Consider the following 23,207-nt stretch of genomic DNA (forward strand, 5'->3'; position numbering starts at 1 on the left):
TTTTCCATCTTGTTAAAGAATGCTGTTAGTATTTGGAGTGGGATTGCCTTATATCTGTAGATTGCTTTGGGTAGAATTGACATTTTCACAATGTTGAATCTTCTTGTCCATGAGCATGGTATGTTTTTTTATTTATGTAGATCTCTTTTGGTATCTTGCAGTAGTGTTTTGTAGGGTTTTTTTTGTATAAGTATTTTACATCCCTGGTTAGATTTATTCCTGAGTATTTTATATTTTTTAGGGTCTATTATAAATGGTATTGTTTTCCTAATTTCCTTTTCGAAGTTATCTTTGTTGGTGTATAGGAATCCAACTGATTTTTGTATGTTGATTCTGTGTCCTTCTACTCTGTTGAATCTTTCTATTAGTTCCAGTAGTTTTCTGTGGAATCTTTGGGGTTCTCTACGTATAGCATCATATCATCTGCAAATAGGGATAGTTTTACTTCTTCCTTACCAATTTGGGTGCCTTTATTTCTTTTTCTTGCCTTATTGCTCCAGCTAGGACTTCCAGCAGAATATTGAATAGGAGTGGTGATAAATGGCATCTTTGTCTTGTTACTATTCTTAGAGGTAATGCTTTCAACTTTTCTCCATGGAGAATGATGTTGGCTCTTGGTTTTGTATGGATGCTATTTATTTTGTTGAGGAATTTCCCTTCTATTCCTATTTTATTGAGAATTTTGAACGGGTGTTGGGCTTTATCAAATGCCTTTTCTGTGTTGATTGACAGTGATTCTTCTGTTTATGTGCTGGATTACGTTGATTAATTGATATTGAATCATCTTAGCATACTTGGTATGAATTCCAATTGGTCATGGTGTATTATTATTTTTTAATATGATGCTGAATTCTATGGGCTAGAATTTTGTTGAGAATCTTTTTCGTCTGTATTCATGAGAGATACTGGTCTGTAATTTTCTTTTTTTGTGGTGCCTTTGCCTAGTTTTGATATTGGGTTTATGCTGGCTTCATAGAATGAATTTGGGAATATTCCTTCCTTTTTCTGTGTTCTGAAATAATTTGAGTAGTACTGGCATAAGCTCTTCTCAAATGTTTGGTAGAACTCTCCAGTCAAGCAGTCTAGGCCAGGGATTTTTTTTTGTTGGGTGTTTTTTATTACCTCTTTAATCTCTTTTTTTGTTATGAGTCTGTTCAGATTTTTTACCTCAGTTTGTGTTAGTTTAGGTAGGTAGTGTATTTCTAGAAATTTGTCCATTTCCTCTAGGCTCTCAAATTTGTTGGAGTACAGTTTTTCATAATATTCTGTTATGATTCTTTTTATTTCATTTGGGTCTGTTGTAATGTCCCCCATCTCATTTCTTATTTGGGTTATTTGGTTCCTCTCTTATTTTTCTTTTGTTAGTTTGGCTGATGGTTTCTCAATTTTGTTGATCTTTTCAAAGAACCAAATTTTGACCTTGTTCTTTCTATTGTTTTTCTGTTCTCTATTTCATTTATTTCTGCTCTGATCTTTATTATTTCTTTCCTTCTGGTGACTGTGTACTTCTTTTGCTGTTCTCTTTGTATTTGTTCAAGTTGTAGGGCTAACACTTTGATTTTGACTATTTTTTCTTTTTTAATGTGTGCATTTATTGCTATAAATTGATCTCTGTGTGCTGCCTTTGCATTTGATTCTAGGAGTTTTTTTCATTACATTTTTTTTTTCTATTACCCAGAGGTTTTTAAGCAAGGTGTTATTCAGTTTACATATATTTGGATTTTTTTTTTCCCTTACTCTTCCTGTTATTGATTTCTACTTTTATGGCATTGTGATCAGAGAAAATGCTTTATATTGGTTTGATGTTTTGGATTTTATTGAGGGATGTTTTGTGGCCTAAAATATGGTCTGCTCTAGAGAGTGTTCCATGTGCATTGGAAAAGAATGTATACTTTGCTCCTGTTGGATGGAGTGTTCTATATATGTCTATGAGGTCAAGTTTGTTGATTTGGGCGTTTAGCTATTCTGTATCTTTGTCGAGTTTCTTTGTAGATGTTCTGTCCTTTACCAAGAGTGGTGTGTTGAAGTCTCATACTGTTATTGCGGAACTGTGTGTTTCTCTTTTCGGTGCTGTTAGAGTTTGTTTTATGTATTTTGGAGCTCTGTCGTTGGGTGCGTAGATATTTATTGAAGTTTTGTCTACTTGGTAGATTGTCCCTTTAATCATTATATAATGTCCTTCCTTGTCTTTTATGGTTGATTTTGCCTTAAAGTCTATTTTATTTGAGGTTAGTATTGCTCCTCCTGCCCTTTTTTGGCTACAGTTTGCTTGATATATTTTTTCCTCCTCTGATTTTTAATATCTTTATGTCTTTGGTTTAAGATGTGTCTATTGTAGACAGCATATTGATGAGTTGTATTTTTTAATTCATTTTGCCACTCTCTGTCTCTTTACTAGTGCATTTAACCATTTACATTCAGTGTGATTATCGATAGGTGTGAGTTTATTGCTGTCATTTTGTTGTACTTTTTTTTGTGTATGTGGTGCTGATGTTTTCCTTGTTCCTCTTACTTTCCTGAGCTGAGTTCCTTCTGTTTATGGATTTTCTTTTTCATTTCCTTCTTTATTATAGATTTTATGCTTACTAAGTCTTTATGTTTTTCTTCTTTTTTACTTTGATAAGTAGGTTTGTTAACTTTTTTTGTGGTTGCCTTGAAATTTACCCTCCTGTTTAAAGTTCATGTTTAAGCTTAAACCAGCCTTTTATTACTTGATATTGCCTTGACTCCTATTCATTTGAAAGTTCTATGCCTACATCATTTATTCCCCCTTTTATTATTTTGACATTGTTGTCATTTACAGATAGACGTCTCTGGTTCCCTGTGTTGTCTTTTAGCTTTGTTTTATATGGAGAGTTCTTTATCTGGGTTGATACCTGGCTGATGCTGTGCTGTGTCATAGACTCAGGTTGTTGTCTGATGTTGTAGGTTATCTAACCAAAGGACTCCCTTTAATTTTTCTGGTAAGTTTGGTTTAGTTTTTACAAATTCCCTTAATTTCTGTTTATCTGGAAATGTTCTAATTTCACTGTTGTATTTGCAAGAAAGTTTTACCTTTTCTTCTGTTGGAAGGTTATCTAATTATTTTGGTCACTTGCTGGAGCCATCTTGTCCTTGTTTTTACATATTTTGCTATTGTTTGCTGTCTCCTAGACATTAGGATATTATTTTCTTTATTCATTGTATATTTGTTTGTTTCAGCCTGCTTTTTTGTTTTGTTTTGATGTGTCAGAGCAGGTGGATTGGGCGTGCTTTGCTGCTGGCTTGTCTGTGGGCATGATAACTCTCACACCTTGTCCGAGTGAGCAGGACAGCAGCAGGCAGGGCCACCCTACTGGTTTTGGTATTGTTGTTAGGTGCTTTCAAATCAAATTTCGACTCATTATGACCCCATGTGACAGGGTAGAATTGCCCCACAATGTTTCTAGGCTGTACTCTTTGTGGGAGCAGATCACCAGGTATTTCTCCCATGCAGCCGTTGGGTGGATTCTAACTGCTGACCTTTTGGCTAGCAGCCGAGCACTTAACCGTTGTGCCACCAGGGCTCTTTTTGATAGCCTGGCCTAATTGTAAGTACAGGATAATAGAGGCAGACTTATTCAAGGAACTTTTTAATGGCTAGAGAAATCACAATTAATGTACTGTGTTTATGTAGTTGCCCAGGTTTTTTTAAATGAAGAATGACGTGTTTAATCTATTTGATGTTTTAACTTTGGGGAAATATATAGTTTTGAATGCAGGAAGAAGAGATGAGAAAAGTGCTGTCTATTGCTTTTTTTTAAATAAACCAAAAAACTGATGTATATGATGTTTTCATCTTTTTAATCCCTGCAAAATATAGTATAGGAATGAGTATTTTTTAAAGTATGCCCATGAATAGGAGACACTTATAAAACTAAAGACAAAAAGAACAACAAGACCTGGATATTGACAGATTAAGTCTCAATACGGGTAGTAGCTTTGTGAGAAAATGTCTCTTTTAAATATTATATACACGTGACCAATTAATTTAATTTTCAAAGACTTGATTTTACCTATATATGTTTCATTTAATAATTTTACACTTACATTTGGTGACTATTACCATCAAGTTGATTCCAACTCACAGTGACCCTGTAGGATAGAGCAGAACTGCCCCATAGGGTTTCCAAGGAGTGGCTGGTGGATTTGAACTGCTGACATTTTGGTTAGCAGCTGAGCTCTTAACCACTGTGCCACCAGGTCCCCTGGTAACTATTAGTAAGGTCCCAAATACAGTGGAGGAAGCAATTTTTATATGGCCTGCTGTGTGCTGTATCTTTTTTTTTTTAAATAAATTAGCTTCAGAGTAATCATCTCAATTCTGTATAATTTTTTAAATTAATGCTACTGCCATACTACTCTCAATGGTTTACTAAAATACTGTTTTTTCTAAACCTTTTTGATTTGTAAAATTATACTAATAATATATGTTCGTTGTGAAAACTAGACATGTTACTTGCTGGAAACTAGAAAAATATAGGTCTCACTCATAGATTTACGTATAACATTTTGGGAAACTAACCTCCCAATTGTTTGTCTATACATTACTATATCTATTATTCATATTATTTTGTACTTAACAGTACATTATGAACTTCCTTTCATGTTAAACACAAATCCTTATCATCATTTTAATGACTGGATAATCTTCAGTTGATAACTTTCCAATAATTTATTTAAATAGTCTGCTATTGTTTATTGTCTTAGTGGTTTATATTTTTCACTAGTAGGACCAGTGCTTTGATGATCATCCATTAACGTACATCTTTGCGCAATGGTACATTTGTTTCCTTAAGATAGATTTTATAAGTGGAATTTCTTGGTCAAAGGTCGTTTTTAAGGTGTTGCTTAATATTTCAAAACAAAGTATATTTCCAGTAGCAGTGTCAAAGAGCATACACCCTTGCCAAAATTAAACAATAGCTTTTAAAAATATTTACCAGTAACATATGTGAGAATTGCTATATTATTTTAATTTGTGGTTTTTAATTTGTTCTACTTTGCAGACCATGGTTGAATGGTTTTGTGGTTGTCATTTGTTTTTCATTAGTGAGTTCCCCATTTGTGTTCTTCGCCCGTTTTCCTATTCCTGTGTTTATTTATAAGTGTTCTTTACATAATTAAGGTACATTTGCCTTTCTGTATAGGTTGTAAATATGTTTTTCAGTTTGTTGTATTTTAGTCTTCTTTGAGTCTTCATAATAACTTTAAAAGTTTTAAAAAGTCTTTACGTATAACTTAAAAAATTTTATATTACATTTATTAATCTCTTACTTAATAATAGATTCCTTTGGTTCCTCACTACAATATTACAGAAATATTCACCTCTGTATTCTTCAAATATTTTTATGGTTTTATTTTTATCCATCTCAGGTTTATATGGTATAACTTACACATATAGCCACTGCATCTCACAACTTCAGGGAATATCATTAACTGTCACATGGAATACAGTGTGAACTGTACATCCTCAAGTTGTGTGACTCACTGACCCTGGGAATGGGTAAGAGTTTAACTTTATTTTTCCAGTGTTTAGTTATTTTCCCAGCACCATTTAATGATGAATCCATAACTTCATCACAAATCTGAACTGTCCATTATTTCATAATACTTTCTTATATTTTCTTGAATCTTTTGCCTCCCTGTTGTATTTTGGTTGCCCATGTACCAGCCAAACTGAATTACTCACTGGTTTGGAGACTGTTTTCTGTGTAACTGCTCATTCTGTATCTCTGTTTGATATGCTGTTCTTGTCCAAATGCCATCGGCCAGTCTCATCCCTCATTTAAAGTTTATTTCAAATGCCATTTCCTTTCTGCAGCTTTTCCAGCTATACATTACATGTGCTCCTTTTCCTTTGAGCCCCATTGCTCTGTTTGTACTTCTTATTATAGTTATGTTTTGCCTTATGATATTATACTGGCACATCTGTCTTATCTCCACCACTTTTGTAAGCTCATATAACTCCAAACCATTTACAAAGTACTCACACTTGGGGAAATGAGGGCTAAGTACTATCATAATGAACCATTTAAAAGTACTTTTATAATTTTTTTTAATGCTTATAACAGCCTTGTTTAGATGGTAGCTAGGATTTTATGATTACTACTGTTTGAAAATTCAGTCTGGGCATTTTGTGATCCTATTATGTATGCTATTTATTGAGTTTTTAGAAACATTTGTGTAGTCTGAGAAGTTAGTTGTATTATAAAACCAGTAAGCTTATTTGTTAATTTAAATGGTACTGATAGAAGAATGCTGTATAAGTGTCTCATATCTTATTTCCTGTATTTAACAACAGTGATAAAATATTTGTATAGTATCTTTTATCATGTAACTGAGAACACAGTTCTTTCCTGTTAGCTTTTATTGTATCCATTCAAACAGTGTCTTTGAATTAGGAAGGTAGGAAGCAGATATTTTAATGAGGATCATAAATCTCAGGCACAATGAATTTTCCTTCAAATTAGTTGATGAAAATTGAATTCTTTAGCTTGTCATTTCAGAATTTGTTAACAGCCACTTTTGTGCAAGGTTGGGGTGGCCTTCTCCAGACGTTAGCCTTTCCCTTAGTTCAGGTGGCTATTCAGGTTTAGGTTCTACACTTAACCATTTCTCTATTTTTTTTAGAATTTTTTCTAGAATTTTCTTGCGAGAATATTTATGGAATAGTTCTGAAGGCTAATCAATCCAGAATCTATCTGTGGATTAAGCTAGAATAGTAGAGAGCTTTATACCTGGACACACTATATTATTCATTCCCATATAATTCTTTATATTAAATTTCCCTTTAGTTTGATAACATTATTGCAAATTGAGGAAAATTATAAGAATCAATCTATCTTAGTTATCTAGTGCTGCTGGAACAGAAATACCACAAGTGGATGGCTTTAACAAACAGGAGTTTATTTTCTCACAGTCCGGTAGGCTTGAAGTCCGAATTCAGGGTGCCAGCTCCAGGGGAAGCCTTTCTCTCTCTGTTGGCTCTGGAGGAAGGTCTTTGTCATCAATCTTCTCTTGGTCTAGGAGTTTCTCAGCACAGGGACCTCAGGTCCAAAGGATGCACTGTGCTCCCAGTACTTCTTTTTGGTAGTATGAGGTCCCCATGTCTCTGCTTGTTTCTCTCTTTTATATCTCAAAAGAGATTGGCTTAAGACACGACCTAATCTTGTAGAGTGAGTCCTGCCTCATTAACATAAGTGCCTCTAATTCCACTTCATTAACATCATAGAGATAGGATTTACAACACATAGGAAAATCACATCAGATGACAAAATGGTGGACAATCGCACAATATTGGGAATCATGGCTTAGCCAAGTTGACACACATTTTTTCGGGGACACAATTCAATCCATTGCGCAACCTTATGACACTTGTCTTTTCTGTAATATTGTGGCCATTCTTGTTCATTGAGGGGCATAAGGAACAGCCATATGAGACTTAGCTTATCTTTACTATAATGTTGTTGTGGAAAACCAGGGCTTTGAACCAGTTTATTCCGGTTCCACCTGCTGAGAATTTGCATCTCCACCCCCAGATATACTGAATCAGAATCTATGTTTTAACAAGGTCCCCAGGTGATTCTTATGTATAATAAATTTTGAGAACCACTGCTGTACTAGTGGTTCCCAGAATTGGTCCCTAACCTGGAGCATTAACATTGCCTGGAAACCTGTTAGAACTACAAATTTTCAGCAGGGGTTCGAACTGGTCCAAAATCCTGCGGAAAACATTGTTTATACATTATCTACTTACTTTCTGAGAAGACCCATGAGAAACATTGGTCTGAGTGCCAGGAATTGTTTGTACTTCTGCTGAACAGCTATAGGATTTTTATTTTATGGATACTAAAAGTTGTGTAATCAACCTCTTTTTCCTTTTTAAATTACCTAATAGAAAGCCTAGGGAACAATTTATGGCTCACCTCTTGCAAGAGTGCAGGACTTAATGATAAGGATTTTGCATTTTCTTTTCATACCAGAGTTTCTAATTTTTTACAATTCTTTTTACCCTCCTTGCCCTAATTTTATTTCTCACTTAGTTTAATTGTATCTAATATTGTATGCTTTTTAAAGTTGTCTTATATTCTCCTTAGAATAAGGCAGAGCATAAATAAGTAAAATTATATGTAACATTTACCAGTTTTGCTTCTCTACTTTCTTTCTAACACTGAAAATAGTTTTGTTTTAGTTTTGGGTTTCAGACTCTTTTGAGGGTCTTATTAAATTTGTAAATGTTTGCACTAGGAAAAACACACACATGTATATGTCCATAAAAAATTACGTAGAATTTCAGAGGATCTATGAGACTCCAGGAAACCCTGCATCAAAATCATTGCTGTTTGTCTGAAATATATTATTTGGCAGAGGTCTTTCTGTAAGGTAGCCATAGCTAATCACCTGAATGGTTATCTTTATATATTTAAGTAATATTCACTAGCAGCCCATTTTCAATTCTAAGTTGTCATAGATTGGTTTTATGGTTCAATTGATGATAATATTAAAAAGCAAAAGAGTTACAACAGAAGATAATATCAAGGTAGTTGGAAAGAATTTTTCATGAAAGGGTTGGTAAGAAATGTTTCTAGGGTAGTGTTTCATCAGTAACATTTGAGGTATTCAGCAAGTATTAGTATTGCTTAAACTGTTATAAAACAGAATAGGAAATTAAAGATATCATGAATATGTCAAAGGGTAGTTGAATATTTCATAACTGTTTTTGATGGCATAACAAAGGAAAAATGTTTGACTGAAACTATCTACCTAACTTGAGTGACATCTGTTCAAAAGATACACAAAATGCAGTTTTTCAGTATTTTCATTGCAAATTTATTTTAGAAGTAATTCTTGTCCTCTATGTACAGTATTATGTTTTAATAGAAATTCTGTATTGAAATGAGCAGAAATACTATAGTGTTTAATTTCTGGTCAGAATAAGATAATTTAAGACAAACAGTAGCTGTGGAATTTTATACAGGTAGTCACTAATTTATGATGAGGTTCTGTTTTGAGGACTCTGTCTAAGTTGGTTCTATCTAAGTCACATACCTCTTTTTTTTAGTTTTCAATATTGTCGCCTTTTATTATCAGTATCTTTGTAAGTCCGATCTTTGTCTTTGGCAGTTGGAAACATTATATATTGACTTACAGACTTACAGATATATTTTAATATATACATACATACATTTAAAAAAACACAAATCATAAAGGTTTACTCCAACAATGAAGAAGAGTTGGATGACATTGGCATTTTGTCAGTTGCGGTAATAGCTCTGCTTGTGGAAGGTTCTGGATCATCTGGATTATCCTGGGAATGGGGATGGAGTTTCTAGTCAGAAAATTAGTGAGAGTTGTCTGTTTTTTTTCTTTTTCTCGTCGTATATTTTGCAGTAGCATCTCCTGTTCCTGAATCTGCCTATCAACTTTAGTAAAGTCATCAGCATTTGGATCTATGTTTTCAAGCAACTGTAATCCCTGATTTAGTTTTTAAAAACTACAGCTAATCCTTTCACTGCAGAATTTTTTGAACTTTCTGTTCCTCTTGTTCATTATTTCTTTCTTCTTCAGCATTTCTTTCCTCTTTAAAATCCATTAAGTCCTGATCTGTCAATTCCCCTTCTTTGTGATCTATGAGCTATTCCACATCAGTGATACCAAGTTCTAAATTCAGCGTTCTTGCCACATGGATGATTTTTCCACCAATCTCTTTTATCATATTATCCTGATCAAATGCTTAGAGCAAGTTCATGTAACTCAGCAATTTTTTCCATATCCCCTGCATGCATTTTCCCATATCTTCCTCTAAGAAGATGCAGTGTTCCAGATACACTGATGGTTGTACGTGCAGTTCATCATAACTCAAATACATTGTAAGTTGGGGGCTACCTGTAATTAACTAAGAATTTGAGTGACGTGAAAGTAAGTAACACTTACTTTTCCATGTTTGGTACCGTTTTATCTTCTGAGTGTGTATGATTTTAAAAGAAAATTTTGTTTAAATAACTTCTTTTAATAAACTGAAATTTTAGTCTTGAGGAAACTATTGTCCTGCTGGATTGTAATATGGGAATCCAACTAAAATTTTATTAGTTAAAGTGATGTAAATTTTAAATGTTTTTCTTCAAGAAGACAGTAGGATCTAAATTGAGTTCAGAGCTGCTTCTGTATCTTTTTATTTATTAGTTATCAGAATGTCATTTTGGCATATAGTCTGTCTTCCAATATCAAAAACGGTGGTTCTTAAAGTTTAGCACACCATCTCGGAGTACTTACTGACAGGTAGATTTTTCAAGGCTTCATTTCCAGAGATCCTGATTCAGTAAGGCTGAGGTGGAGCCCCAGGACTTGGCATTTTAAACAAGCACAGTAGGGGATTTTGATATAGGTGGGCTATGTTTTGAGAAACACTCTTCTAAACAACATACAATAGGATCAGAAGTTTAAAAGTTGTTCGTTTTCAGTTCCGCTAATATTCACTGATTAGTACATATATATTATTTTTTTGAAGCTTTATAAAAGTTTGCATTATATTACAGACTGTTATTGTATTATATGAATTTGAGACAGATTTATCAAGTTAGGTAGCTATAGTTTGCTAGGATTTTGTGGATTGTAAGAAGTGATAGTTGTAAAAAAAATTCAACAGCAAAAGGAAAAGACAGTAAAGTTTTTAAGATTTGGGAAGAAAACTGTTAAAAGTGTAGACTGTGTAAATTTGATTTTTACATTTCAATGGTCCTAAGGCGTTAAGAGGAAACCCTGGTGGCATAGTGGTTAAGAGCTACATCTGCTAACCAGAAGGTCAGCAGTTCGAATCCACCAGGTGCTCTTTGGAAACTCTATGGGGCAGTTCTACTCTGTCCTATAGGGTCACTATGAGTCGGAATGAACTCGACGGCAGCGGGTTTGGTTTTCTTTTTTAAGGCATTAAGAGTGAAGTATGTATCTTTATATTTTTGGTTCTTCTCTATCCAATCAATAAATAATATATTTTTTGACATATGGGACTGTGTTTAATATTACTGACATAGATATCACTTCTCCAGCCTAGGTTTAATATGGCCAGAACTCACATTTTTTAGCAGTAACATTAAAAAGTTTTATATTAAATTAAAAAAAAATTACTGTGCATCTACTATTTGTATAGTATGTCCACAACTGTCTGCGGGTGAAAGTGATTCTCCATAACCTTATAATCCTCTCTGCTACCTTTTCTCTTCATTCTGAAAAGTTGGTGGATATGCTCTGACAGTCTGCTTTGCTTAATAACCTCTCAGAAATATATGACATATGGCATTCATGAAAGCATGATGAAGAAGATGACCCCAATCCCAGCAGCCTCAACTCTCCTCCCTTATCTTACTTGATGCTTCAGGGTTTGATAGTGGTAGTGAGTTGATATTGATGGCAGTGACTGGAATGACAGCACTTTTTACCACTTGCTGGTGAAAGTACAAAGCTGTCATGCTTGAAAGACATGGATGTAGCTTATAGAGATCTGCTAAAAATGTGTGAATAGAATGGTAGAACTATTTAAGATTATTTCTACGTGTTATTTTATCATGAGCAAGGAGAGAAATATTATTATATTTAAGTATTATTATTGTCCAGCTCTTTTTCTATTGCAGAAACGAATATTCTTTAAAAGATGATAGCTTTCATATTAGTGATGAGCCCAGTTTTCCATTTGTTTCTGCATATCAATACCATTCTGTTCCAAACGTCTGTGAATTGTTCTAATATTCTAATGTTGAATTTAATTCTACTTATTATGCAATATATGTTTTTATATTTTGAATCTGTTGAGTTGATCAATTGGAGTTTCTTTTTTTAAATTTCTTTTTATTGTTTTGAATGCATTTTAGAAAAAGATCAGTCTTCAAATAGCTATTAGTTTTCTTCTGTGAACTTTAACCCACAATTCTATATTCTCTTTGTATTTCTCTAAGAGCTCAGCATCTCTGAGTATCGTAGGTCTTTTTCCTGCCATTATCTCCGGGTTTTATTATGTCCTTATTTTCCTCTTTTATAATACGACGTGAGTTTTTTTCCTTAACATTTATTGTTAGTTATCTCATGTTTAGCTTTGAGTTCACTGTAGTTGCTGTGTCTCTTCCTTTAGGGGACTTATATTCATAAGGAGGACATATAAGTGCCTATCTCTAACTGTAAAGAAAATAGTCTCCAAAAGTTTCCTTTGGTTTTTTATTTCTCATTTTATTTAGTAGAGAGAAAGAAAAACAATATATTATCTTATGGTTTTTTCCTTGCTTCTTCCTTCCATTCAGAAAAATTACCTTCTGCTTCATATTTGATCTTGAAATATAGCTTGAAGCTGTTTGATTATAATAGAAAAAAGAATTAATTATCTTTTATTAATATTATCTTTTATAAATATTAATATGTTTTTTAAATTTATTTTTATGTAGACATTGAAAAAGAATGAAGGATATACAGGCAGTCCCCAGGTTATAAACGTCCGACTTACGTAAACCCATAGTTACGAACCAACCTCTGTAAAGCCTGTTTTATTAAAAACTTGAGATATGTACAGTGGTTTGTAATAACAGATGGAGGCTACTTTGTGACATGCATCAAAACATTATTATTGTATTATTATGTTAAAGATGTTTTAGTGAATCTGGAAGTGTTTCTTTAATGTTTTTTATCCATAGAAGGGTACACTACACACTAAGACAAACATTTGACTAACTGATGTTAGATATGAGCTGTACCTAACTGTTCCGACTTTATATGTACAAATTCGACTTAAAGACAGACTTAGGAGTAGAACTTGTTCATAATCCAGGGACTGCCTGTATATATAAATAATGACTTGGGTGGATGTTCTTAATAAGTTATTAAGAGTAAAAAAGAAGGGAAGGATGATATTTGCAGTTTTTACTTTATATACCCTGGCATTTTTCCATTAGATGTTTATAATTCTTTGTAATTAAATAAATTATTGGAAGAAAATATTTATGTGTAATGGAAAAACTGAACAAACCAACATGCTATATATAAAGTAGATAATTTAAAGCAACAATTTGAAATGTTCATTTTGAATACAGTTTTAATAACTAGAACGTTCATGAATAGTGTTATTTTTTTCTACTTAAGTTTTCTGCTTTGCCAAAAATTATTTTTTGTTTTTGCCCTCAATATCCATGTAGTTTATGCAAAACATAATTAAATAACTCTTAGATCATTGGTGATAATCTGATTTCTTATGGTCCTTCTTATAGTCATTATTTTTGATTCTTTAGTCCTTACACCAGTGTCCTTCTAGTCATTTGGCAAACCCTACTGATTCTGCTTTCACATTGCCTGTTTCAATGTAGTCTTTGCCGAGTTATTGCCATCACGTTTTGCCATGCCTTTCAGTACCTATCAAGATTATGGCAATAGCCTCCTATCTTCTGTGTCTTACCCAACCAATTCTTTCTACAGTTTCCTGTTCTACTAATTTTTCTAAAGCTCATTTCTAATCACATTACTTCCTTGCTCCAATTTCTCAGTCTGACATTTAAGGCCTTCTACCTTATGGCACCAATTAACTTTCTGCATCAATTTCTCACTTCTATATTACTTTCCTTCTAAAGAGAGTAATTTGCTGCTCCCAGAATATATTGTAGTAGCTGCCCTCAACAATGCTTTGTTTATGGTGTTTTCGAATCTAACATAATCCCTTTCTTCTTAAATCTCTTAATAGTTTTACTCTTTTAATTTACCACATTCTACTTTCTCTTACAGACATTGCCATACTTTTAAGATACCTTTATTCTAGTTTTTAAGCTCTTTAGGGTAATGACTCTATTTTAAGTAGTTTAAAGTATCTTACATAATGCCTTCTATATTGTAAGAATTCAAATGTTAATTAAATTACAAAGCTTACTTAATTGTTTAATCATAAAATACAGTAAAACTGGAAGTATACTGACTTTGGAAAGTAGCTTTGAAATTTCTTTGTGGAATAAAACTCTAGTAATGGGCTGCTTTCTTATAATTTTAGGTTTTCACCTTTAAATCTAATCTTAGTTAAAAGAAGAGTCTGATTTTTAATGTCCAAAGAACTGAGATTTTGTTATAATTTTATTTGGGGGATGAAAAAATAGACCACATACTTAAAAATGGATTTACCAATGGAAAGAAGTACAGAATTATTATGAATGGCATTTTATTAAAAGGCATAATTGTAAATGATTCAATTTTTATAATAAGTTTAAACATCCATTGGATAGTAGTTGATAGAATAATTAATCCCCTTAAATTAATAAACAGAACGAAAAAGTAAACAAAAATTTCCATACTTTGTTGAGCTCATCTTTGAGTAGTTTTTAAAATAGCAGTTCTTATTTCTGTTCTTATTGAAGGACTGACTCAGTTAACTATATAGAAATTCATATCTTTATCTATGAGCTGTAGCATATGGGTAGAACAATACTGAGTTTTTGGAAGGATCCCATGTCAAGGAGTTTATTGCTGCCTCTATGGCTTTTATATTTTCAATTTTCATTTTAACAGGAAAAATGAGCAATTATGCTTTTTTCTGGTAAAATTCTTTGAAATAAAGTGAAAAATTGACACATTGTCACAAAGGCCATCATGAGGAAAATAAAAGTAACTCACCTTTTCATAGAACTAACATTTAATAAAAAAGAAAAATTGTCTAAGCTTCTCTCATTCTCTGTTTTAAACAGGTCAGTAATTGCAAACATATTTGTGACTTGTTTTTAAAAAACGGAGTTTTTAACACAAATATTATTTTGGTTTACATATTATGTACTATTTAACGTATTAAAAAGCTATTAAAAGTTTTCTGATAAGTATAAATTTTCTTTGTGGTAAATCAATGATTGTATTTTTATATGCCTGAAAGATCATTCATTACCCATTGCCTGTCGAGTCACAACTCATAGTGACCCTATAGGATGGAGTAGAACTGCCCCATGAGGTTTCCAAAGCTGTAATCTTTATGGAAGCCAACTACTACATCTTTCTCCCGAGGAGCTGCTGGTGTGGTTTGACCCACTGACCTTTTGGTTAGCAGCCGAGTGCTTTAACCATTGTGCCATCAGGGTTCCTGGGAAGATCATTACAGGTGGGTGAAAATACTTGTTAATTGTCTGTTCCAATGTCAAATGTAGAAATGTAGTAGTTTAGAGAGCAACATTATAATAATTGCCATTTATTTCTTATTTTGTTAGATTTCTTATCACAGAGGGCATGAAAGCAGTTAGGTAAATATATTAGCAATCTATGTTTTTAAACTGAATTCTTTGGCATGCTTATAGACTTGAAGATTAAAAATAATTAAAACATGAGTAAAGACATTAATATTAATGATAAAAAGTCTAATTTTTATTAAGATTTATATAAAACAAAATATGAAAAATTTTCATTTTATGCTTGGGGATCCAAGTTTAAAATTGCCTCTTTAAAATTTTTAATGAGGATATTAGGAGATACTCTGTGCCAAATGTATTTATCAAATAAAAATTTTCTTAATCTCTTTATTTATGAGGTCTTAATTTCTCTTCAGAGTTTCAAAAAATAAGTTTTGCTGGCTGTACGCTACATTTTGTCAAGCTGAAGCAATTCTTTAATTCTGTAGAACAGTAGAAAATACGGCAGAAGAAAACTGGGGCTTTGCAAAGATTTGAGATTTTTGTTAACATTATCAGAAATAAATCACTACTTAATTTGCTGTGTAACCTCAGTGGAATCAAGCTATTGCATCATGCTTACTTCCTCAGGGATTTAGGGTATTTAGTAAATGAGATTGGATGAATCTCATTCATTTGCATTAAATAATATATTATTGTGTTGTTTGACATAAAATTTTTATTCATCTAAAACTGAGTTGCTATTTGATTTAGTGACTACAATGTTAAAAAATAGAATACAAGTAGTCAAGTTAACCCAATTTTTGCGTAGCAAGTATTTGTTTTGAGCAACTTATTGCTAATGCTCTGATATAGTGACATTAGCACTCATTGATAGGTTATTAGATTATAACAATTGGAATATTTGTTTTATATGCGATTCCTAATCCTGAGAATCTGTAGTTAGGATTAGTTATTTTATAATTTTCCAACATGATTTTAGGATTGGAGAGAAAATGTTTAAAGTTAAATTAAGTGGTGTAGAATAGAAAAAGTGACAAGATTTATTGATTTTCAGAATGAAAATTGATTTTCAGAGTGGAAATAGAACTACTATATTCTGAAGCACTTCGGAAATTATGGTAGTGTACGAATGTTGTGTAAATTGTATTACTCTAAAGTTGCTATATATCTAAAATTAGAAGCAGTTGGCTTTGTTAGGTTTTTGTCCAATGATACAGTCTTTTTTGTTTGTTTTGTTTTTTATTTTCCTTGGCATTCAGTTATAGATAGTTATTTTCTATTTTACAAAAGGCTGAGTTGGATAAAGTTGGGAAATCTGTTCATTTTAATGCACCAGTTTTTACTAGTGTACTGTATTAACCCAGACCATTTGGCTTCGACTGAAGCAAAGTGAGAAAGGAAGAAAGAGACTTGTTTAGTTTTCTTCCTTCTCTTTATTGTTGGTTTATTTGTATATCATAGGCATAGTGCCCTTGATCTTAGAAAATCAAACTTTTTTTTCATAGTAAACTTGATTTAAAATTTTCCCTATCTTTGGTATGCATCAACAGGGTTGTTTATTTTCTGTTTCTTGAATTTTAAATTCTGATAAATCCTACAACTTTCTACATTCAGAAAATATATGCTTCATACATAGTTAATTTTTTTTTGATGTGTCAAATATAGCAAGTAGACTGTATCAGAAAACATAATGTAGTGGTACAGAAAATCCTGGATTGTTTTAAGCCTATAATTTTCATTTTTATATTAAAATGCAATTTCAGTTGTCATCATATAAATATATCTGTAGTTAGTATGTTAGAAACAATGCACTTTATAAAAAAAAATCAGGGATACCTGTATCAGTTACATTTTAAAGTTGTATGCTATTTTAAGGCTATGTATTTATTCTTTAGAAAATATGACTTACATTAATATCTTCTGATGGACATAATATTGACAAAATATACACATGATGTTATTTCAACAAACTGCCATGCAACAAATACATTAAGTAATGAAGAAATTGAATATATATGACCTAATCTAATTGACATTTACATTGAAAATTTACAACATAACCAATACTTAAAAAACTTTTTTCTTGTATTTGGCAGTAATTTTATTTTTTACAATTTTAATTTAAAACTCATCTGAATGTAATTTTGGTGAAACTTAGACTTTGCTCTAGTCTGTGACAACCTGAGGTACTAAACATTTTTCTCTGATTTCACTATCTTCAAAGGTAATTTTTTTGTTCCTTTTAGGATCTATCCATGAGTTATGTATTACAGCATTATTAGGCATGGGATCAGCTTCCACTATAGAAACAACTCGCTTTTTCATTTTACTTTTCAAGACCTTTTGAAATTTTTGTCTAGTGAATGCGTATAACAGAGGGTGAAATATAGTTGTTCCATAAGCCATAACTAGAAAACACAATCTTAATTTTACCAAAAGGTCACTTGGGCCTAAACATAAAATGGTGGTATTTAAAACAGAAATTGGTGTCCAGCAGAGAAGAAATGTAGAAATAATCAGTAAAGACATTCTGAAGACTCTTTTTTGCCTTTCTCGTCGTTCACGGTGTCGTTTCACAGCTCGCCGCAGGGCAATTATTACAGAAACTGAAGTTCTTACACCAAAGACTACATTTCTCCCACCACTGCTTTGGGACATGTCTGTAGTCTCCGGTTGCGTGGTTAGAGAAATTGTCTTTTTCTTTCTTGCTTTCTTCTTCTGCCCTGTTGAAAATCTTGTGCCTATTCGAATATTAAGAGCCTGAAGTATTTTGGTGTATGTGATTAACATTACTATGACAGTGAAAAAGAATATTGGGATCTGTACTAGCAGATGATAATACATTCCCAGTTCAGTGTAGTATTCATTTGTACTGACACACAAAAGTGTCTTATTTTCCCATGTATTTCCACTTTGAAGACTGAAAAAATTTACCTCAATTAAGGGAATCAGGAATGAGAAAAATGAAAAAATCCATATGGATATCATTAACATTACAGCTCTGCCCATTGTCAGAATTCGGTTTGCAGGTTTTACAGAGATGTCATATCTGTCCAAAGTGATAGCAAAAACGTTGATTGCTGTTGAGACGCTTGCAAAAGATACACAAGCCTCATGGAAACAGCAGATGAGAGCAGTGTTACTCTCCAGTGAAAGCAGAAGGATAACTATAGTTAGAGGAATACATCCCATGCAAATTATTACATCAAGTACATGAAGATTCATTGTAATAATGTTACTGACAGAGTTGATTAAGTTGGATTTCATGCAGTAAAGTACCAATACGGTGAGGTTGCTGCCGAGTCCCAACACAATTTCTAACATAAGAAATCCGGTGAGAGACACTTGAAAGCTTAATGGATATGATAGTGGTTGGTACATATTGGTATTGATGTCATCAATGTCATCTCGTACTGTAATGTTAGATTCAGACTGCATGTTGACTTCCAGAATGGGAGAAAAACACATTCTTTTGGAGCAGTTGGTGTTTTTCCTAGAAAGTGAAATAGAATAAACTATTTGATATTTGGCAATTTAAATGACTTGTATAAAACATGTGTTCTTTGTAAAATCTTTTTTATTGTGTACCTAACAGCAGCAAGTTTAATTTTTAAGTTTGTAACTATGAAAGAAACACCAAGATTGTACTGTTTTGCTGTAAAAGGAAATTGGGTTTTATCTTTGAAGAAATATCTGTGTGGGGATTATTCCCATGTAATGCAAAATTATTTAGTGTATTAAAAAGGGTTTCCTTATTTGGGTTCTTCAAACTTACTATTTGAGGCAAAGTATATTTTTGTATAATAAAACTACCCAGTATGCAAAAGTAATATTAACCCAAGTGTTTTAAAATTTCATTTTAAAATGTTGTGAGTAGGTGGGAAATAAATGCTATTTTAATATGCTCTAGCATAATTAGTGTAGGTGTAATTATTCCTGTGAGATTTCAAATGAACAGGACAAGTGTTTATTTAAACTGATAGATGGTACAGAGCACCAGTTTGTTTTAAGCTAATTTGTCCATGTTCTTCATTGAAATTCATATTCAGAACTCAACAACATGCTTGGTGTATGTTTGTAGTTATTTCCCACAGACGTAGGCAAATAATGAGTAGTTCATATATGGCAGTTAAAATGCTCATTGAATTTTATACTTGGTAAACTTATAAAAATTGGAAGAAAAGGGAAATTATGTTAAAGTAAAAAGAAGCCACAAAGCTTGGAAAAGGAGCAGTAATCATGTTATGAATGATTTTATTTTTGTGACCACACCCTCTTATATTTTGTGGAAGGATAAAATTGAAATTTAATATTATATTGAGAAATAGCTTTTTTTTTTAAAAGTAGTTTAACAGAATATATCAGTTAATTTTATTTCTTTAAACAGTTTTTAAAGTAAGAAATGAAATTGTAGGGAATAGGAGTATCTGAAGTCCATTTTTTGAGGAAGCTTTTTAAGTTACACATTACTTGTGAAACCCTTGTATAAATTACCCAGTGTATAATTTTTAGGAAAATTAAAAAAAGAAACTCTTTAGCTCATTGATGCAAATCTGTATTTTAATATATAGGGGTTTAGCATAATTTGTAAAAATAATGTCTGCTTCTCGATTAAAATGTCAGTAATCAGTATGTTCAGCTTGAAATACGAAGTCATACAACCAACTATATTTCACATTTCAAGTACAGCATTTCAATTGCAAATTCATACTCAAATATATATTATAAAAGCTAATTTTCAAATTTCATGTTAACCTTTTACTGGTTTACAACCTTTGACAAATTTTAGGATAGAATTGTATTTATACATTTTTTGGGGGATTAATATTTCAGAAACACAAATGATAATGTTATTAATCTTTTTGAGCATAGTATAAAGCATTACTAGAGGCATATTTATTCAAGTAAGTGATGGTTTTAGCTAAACCGAAAGCCTATAAAAATGGAAAATTTTAAGTTTGCCAAATATTCTGAACTGACAGATTAAACATCAGGTCTTTGTCGTATCGGTTAGATTTACAATTAAATAAAGCAGAAATGTCAAATTACATGGTAATTAAGAAAAATGCATTTCCTCTAGAGAAAAGCTCTTTTCTTTTGTAAATGTTAAACAGTGTGGTAGGGTGCATGCATCTTCTGACCTACCTGTTTGCTGTTGCCTTATGGGCCTTTTGGCTCACTATGGCAGTTTTTCACGAATTGGTACGTGATGCCATTGCCAGATTTTTGACATCAATTTTCACCTGACAACAGTGAAGTAGCTGATTTTATTTCATGTCTTGTAGGAATTCTTTCATTTTTCTCTCCAATACTTCAACTGCATGAATTGTGAGATTTAGTTGGCTGATGCATTTCTAAAGACCAGTACATAATACTTGGGTTTGTTTTGCTTTAAAAAGTCATGACCAAAGAAAACCTCCTCAAATGATAGGAATTATGTTTCTCTTTGAAGGAATATATGATAGTGTCTCTTTATATTCCAGGATATGTGAAAACCAAAAAGGAAACATAAGGTTTTTAGCTTCTAAAATGTATTTAGACATCCTTTCATAAATTACAACTGTAAATAGCAGTCCTCATTATTTTGAAATGATTTCTTGATCATGTAACTTGCTTTATATGATAAATCCAGTCCATGTTCTTTTGATAAAAACCACCTGCTATTTAATTTGGTTTGTTTTCATTAGAAGAGGATACATAGTTGGCCATAAAACTCAGATGGAAAAAATCCATTAGTCTTATCAATTGATACAAATTTCTGAATAGTGCAGAAAACATTTGCTAAAGCTTCATTTAGCTTGTTGGTAAAGTATGTACATTCTCCTTTTGGAAATTCATATTTCATGTTTCTTCAAGAATCAGTAGCTTCCATAATTCTGGTATGTTAACCTTTAAAAATGCTCACCATTTTGTTTTCAGGCTTTTACAGTTATATTGTTTTTCTTTTTGTGGCTGTTTTATCTAGTATCTTCTTAGGATACCATTGATTTGTTATATTCCAGCAGTAATGTAGATCTCTTCCCTGGTTTTAACTCCTTAATGTCTTAAAATCTCATCCTTCAAAGAATATCTTGCAGTTCGTGGCTCAGACAGCTAGGGAGATGCTCGGTCAGTTGCATTCTTCATAATGTCAGTTGTAAATACTGAATTAGCTGCTGTGGGCCCCTGTGAAAAAGAAAATGAAAAGGTTAAGAAATAAGGTACCTAATAATTTCTAATTAATTGAAAGTTACTTTAATTTTATTTTAAAACCATATAGAGTTTGTTATCACAGTAAGCAAGCTGTATTATTAGAGCCAGAACCATAGGCATAAAATTAAAGATTTCCTTAAAGAAAATACTTCTTTTTCCTAACAAAGATTGTGCATATAATCTTACCAAAGAACAGAGTTAACATTACAACTATAACCATGTGAGAAAAGCTGTATTTTTTAAACTAATTTCTGCTCTCATTTTAGAAGTTAACCTGTATTTTCAGAGATTATTAGCAATTAGCATACAGTAAACATACTGTCATTCCCTCTTGTCTTTGTAATAAATTTAACAGCATTTCCTGCTGTAAGAATATTATAGCTTAATTATTAGCATATGGTTTGAATTTTAACTGATTAAAACAGATTCCATGATAAGATACTATAAATTTCCATTGATTGTTCATGTGGTTGAAATGTAAAAGACAATACAAAAATGTAACTACAAATTGAATAATTTTCAATGAACATGCCCAATAATAAACTTATTTGAAAACTAAGTAATAAATAATAACAATGTAGTAAACCTGATTTTTTCAAGAAATATAGGCATTTTTTTAACACTTGAGAAACATTAAGAATATTTAGTATGTCTGAAATGATTTAAAACTGATGTCTTCATAGTGAATTAACAAAGAATGTTCTTTGTATTTAACAATGCATCCTAAAAAATGACATTTAAAATATATCATGTCTTAAAAGAAATAGATCTAAAAAATGCATGTTTAGCAGTAAGTAGAATTAAACAAAGTAACTCATACAATTTAGGCTGCAAATTTTCAAAGTAATTTTACCCCACTATGCTGATTCAAAAGCAGCTGTATACTATAATAAGGAACACATCTTACCTCTGCTAAAGATTTGATAAATTCTTGATGTAGTTGAAGCGTTTCCAGTTTTGATTGATTCATTTTGTTCACTTGTTAGTAGAGGACTGGGGGAAGAGGGTCATAAACATCTCTTCAAAAATGACCTTAATGAAAATATGTGTCTGTACTGTGCCATTGTTTCAGCAGTACTGCTAATGTATAGAACATGTAGTACTGCTTAGAGGCTGCTGCTGTCTCTCACTCTTCCTACTGTGTAATCAATAAGCATCTGAAAATACATAATGAAAGTAATTTAACATACTGAAGGCTTCATGTCTCCAGAGACAACATTAGATTCAGTCTTTCTAAAAAGGAACTGCACTGCTTTTCAGAGGAAAGCCTTTCTGGGCAGCTTTTGCAGAATGACAGCCTACCTTGTCGCTTCTCTCCACTGCAGAGAGATGCAGTGCATTCACTAATTTTGATTGGTCAGTTGTATTGGGCTTAAACTGTGCTTCATATGTATAGCAGGGATTTCCCCCCCCCCACCGTTTTATATAAGGATGCTTTTTTAAAAAAAGGCTAAATTTATAAGTGGTTGTATGTTGTTCTTAAATAGAATATGCGTAAATTAGTCCTTTAAAAATGTGTATTCTATTCTGGTTTGTTGTTCACTTATGCTAAACATTTAAAAATGCAGGGAGGTGGGGGGCAGGAAAGAATTACACAGTAAAAAGTATATATTCTTTTTAAAGTGTTGATAATTGCACTTGAGAGTATCTTAGTCCTATATATGTTTTTGGTTGAGATTCTTTGTTCTACATATAGAAAGCCACTGTATCTTTACTGTGAACCACATTGAATTTCAACTAGTTTTTTGTATTCAAGTCATCTTCTCTGTGTATTCCGAATTATTGTGAACGTCTCAAGGTGGTAAACACTGTTATGACTTCATTATTCATTCATTCACGTATTCATGTATTCATTCATTCATTCAT

General features: G+C 32.2%; 2 protein-coding genes across 3 annotated transcripts in view; one reads left to right on the plus strand and one right to left on the minus strand.

The window, feature by feature from the left end:
* COG5 (component of oligomeric golgi complex 5) overlaps nt 1-23,207 on the plus strand; it is a 304,101-nt gene that overhangs the window by 55,879 nt on the left and 225,015 nt on the right. The gene's annotated exons all lie outside the window — the stretch shown is intronic.
* On the minus strand, nt 12,739-22,740 carry GPR22 (G protein-coupled receptor 22). Its single transcript, XM_023737047.1, has one exon. It carries the CDS (start codon nt 18,615-18,617, stop codon nt 17,316-17,318), a length of 1,302 nt encoding a protein of 433 aa, XP_023592815.1. The 5' UTR covers nt 18,618-22,740; the 3' UTR covers nt 12,739-17,315.

This window comes from Trichechus manatus, unplaced genomic scaffold (assembly GCF_000243295.1).
Source record: "Trichechus manatus latirostris isolate Lorelei unplaced genomic scaffold, TriManLat1.0 scaffold00096, whole genome shotgun sequence".
Classification (NCBI taxonomy): domain Eukaryota; kingdom Metazoa; phylum Chordata; class Mammalia; order Sirenia; family Trichechidae; genus Trichechus; species Trichechus manatus.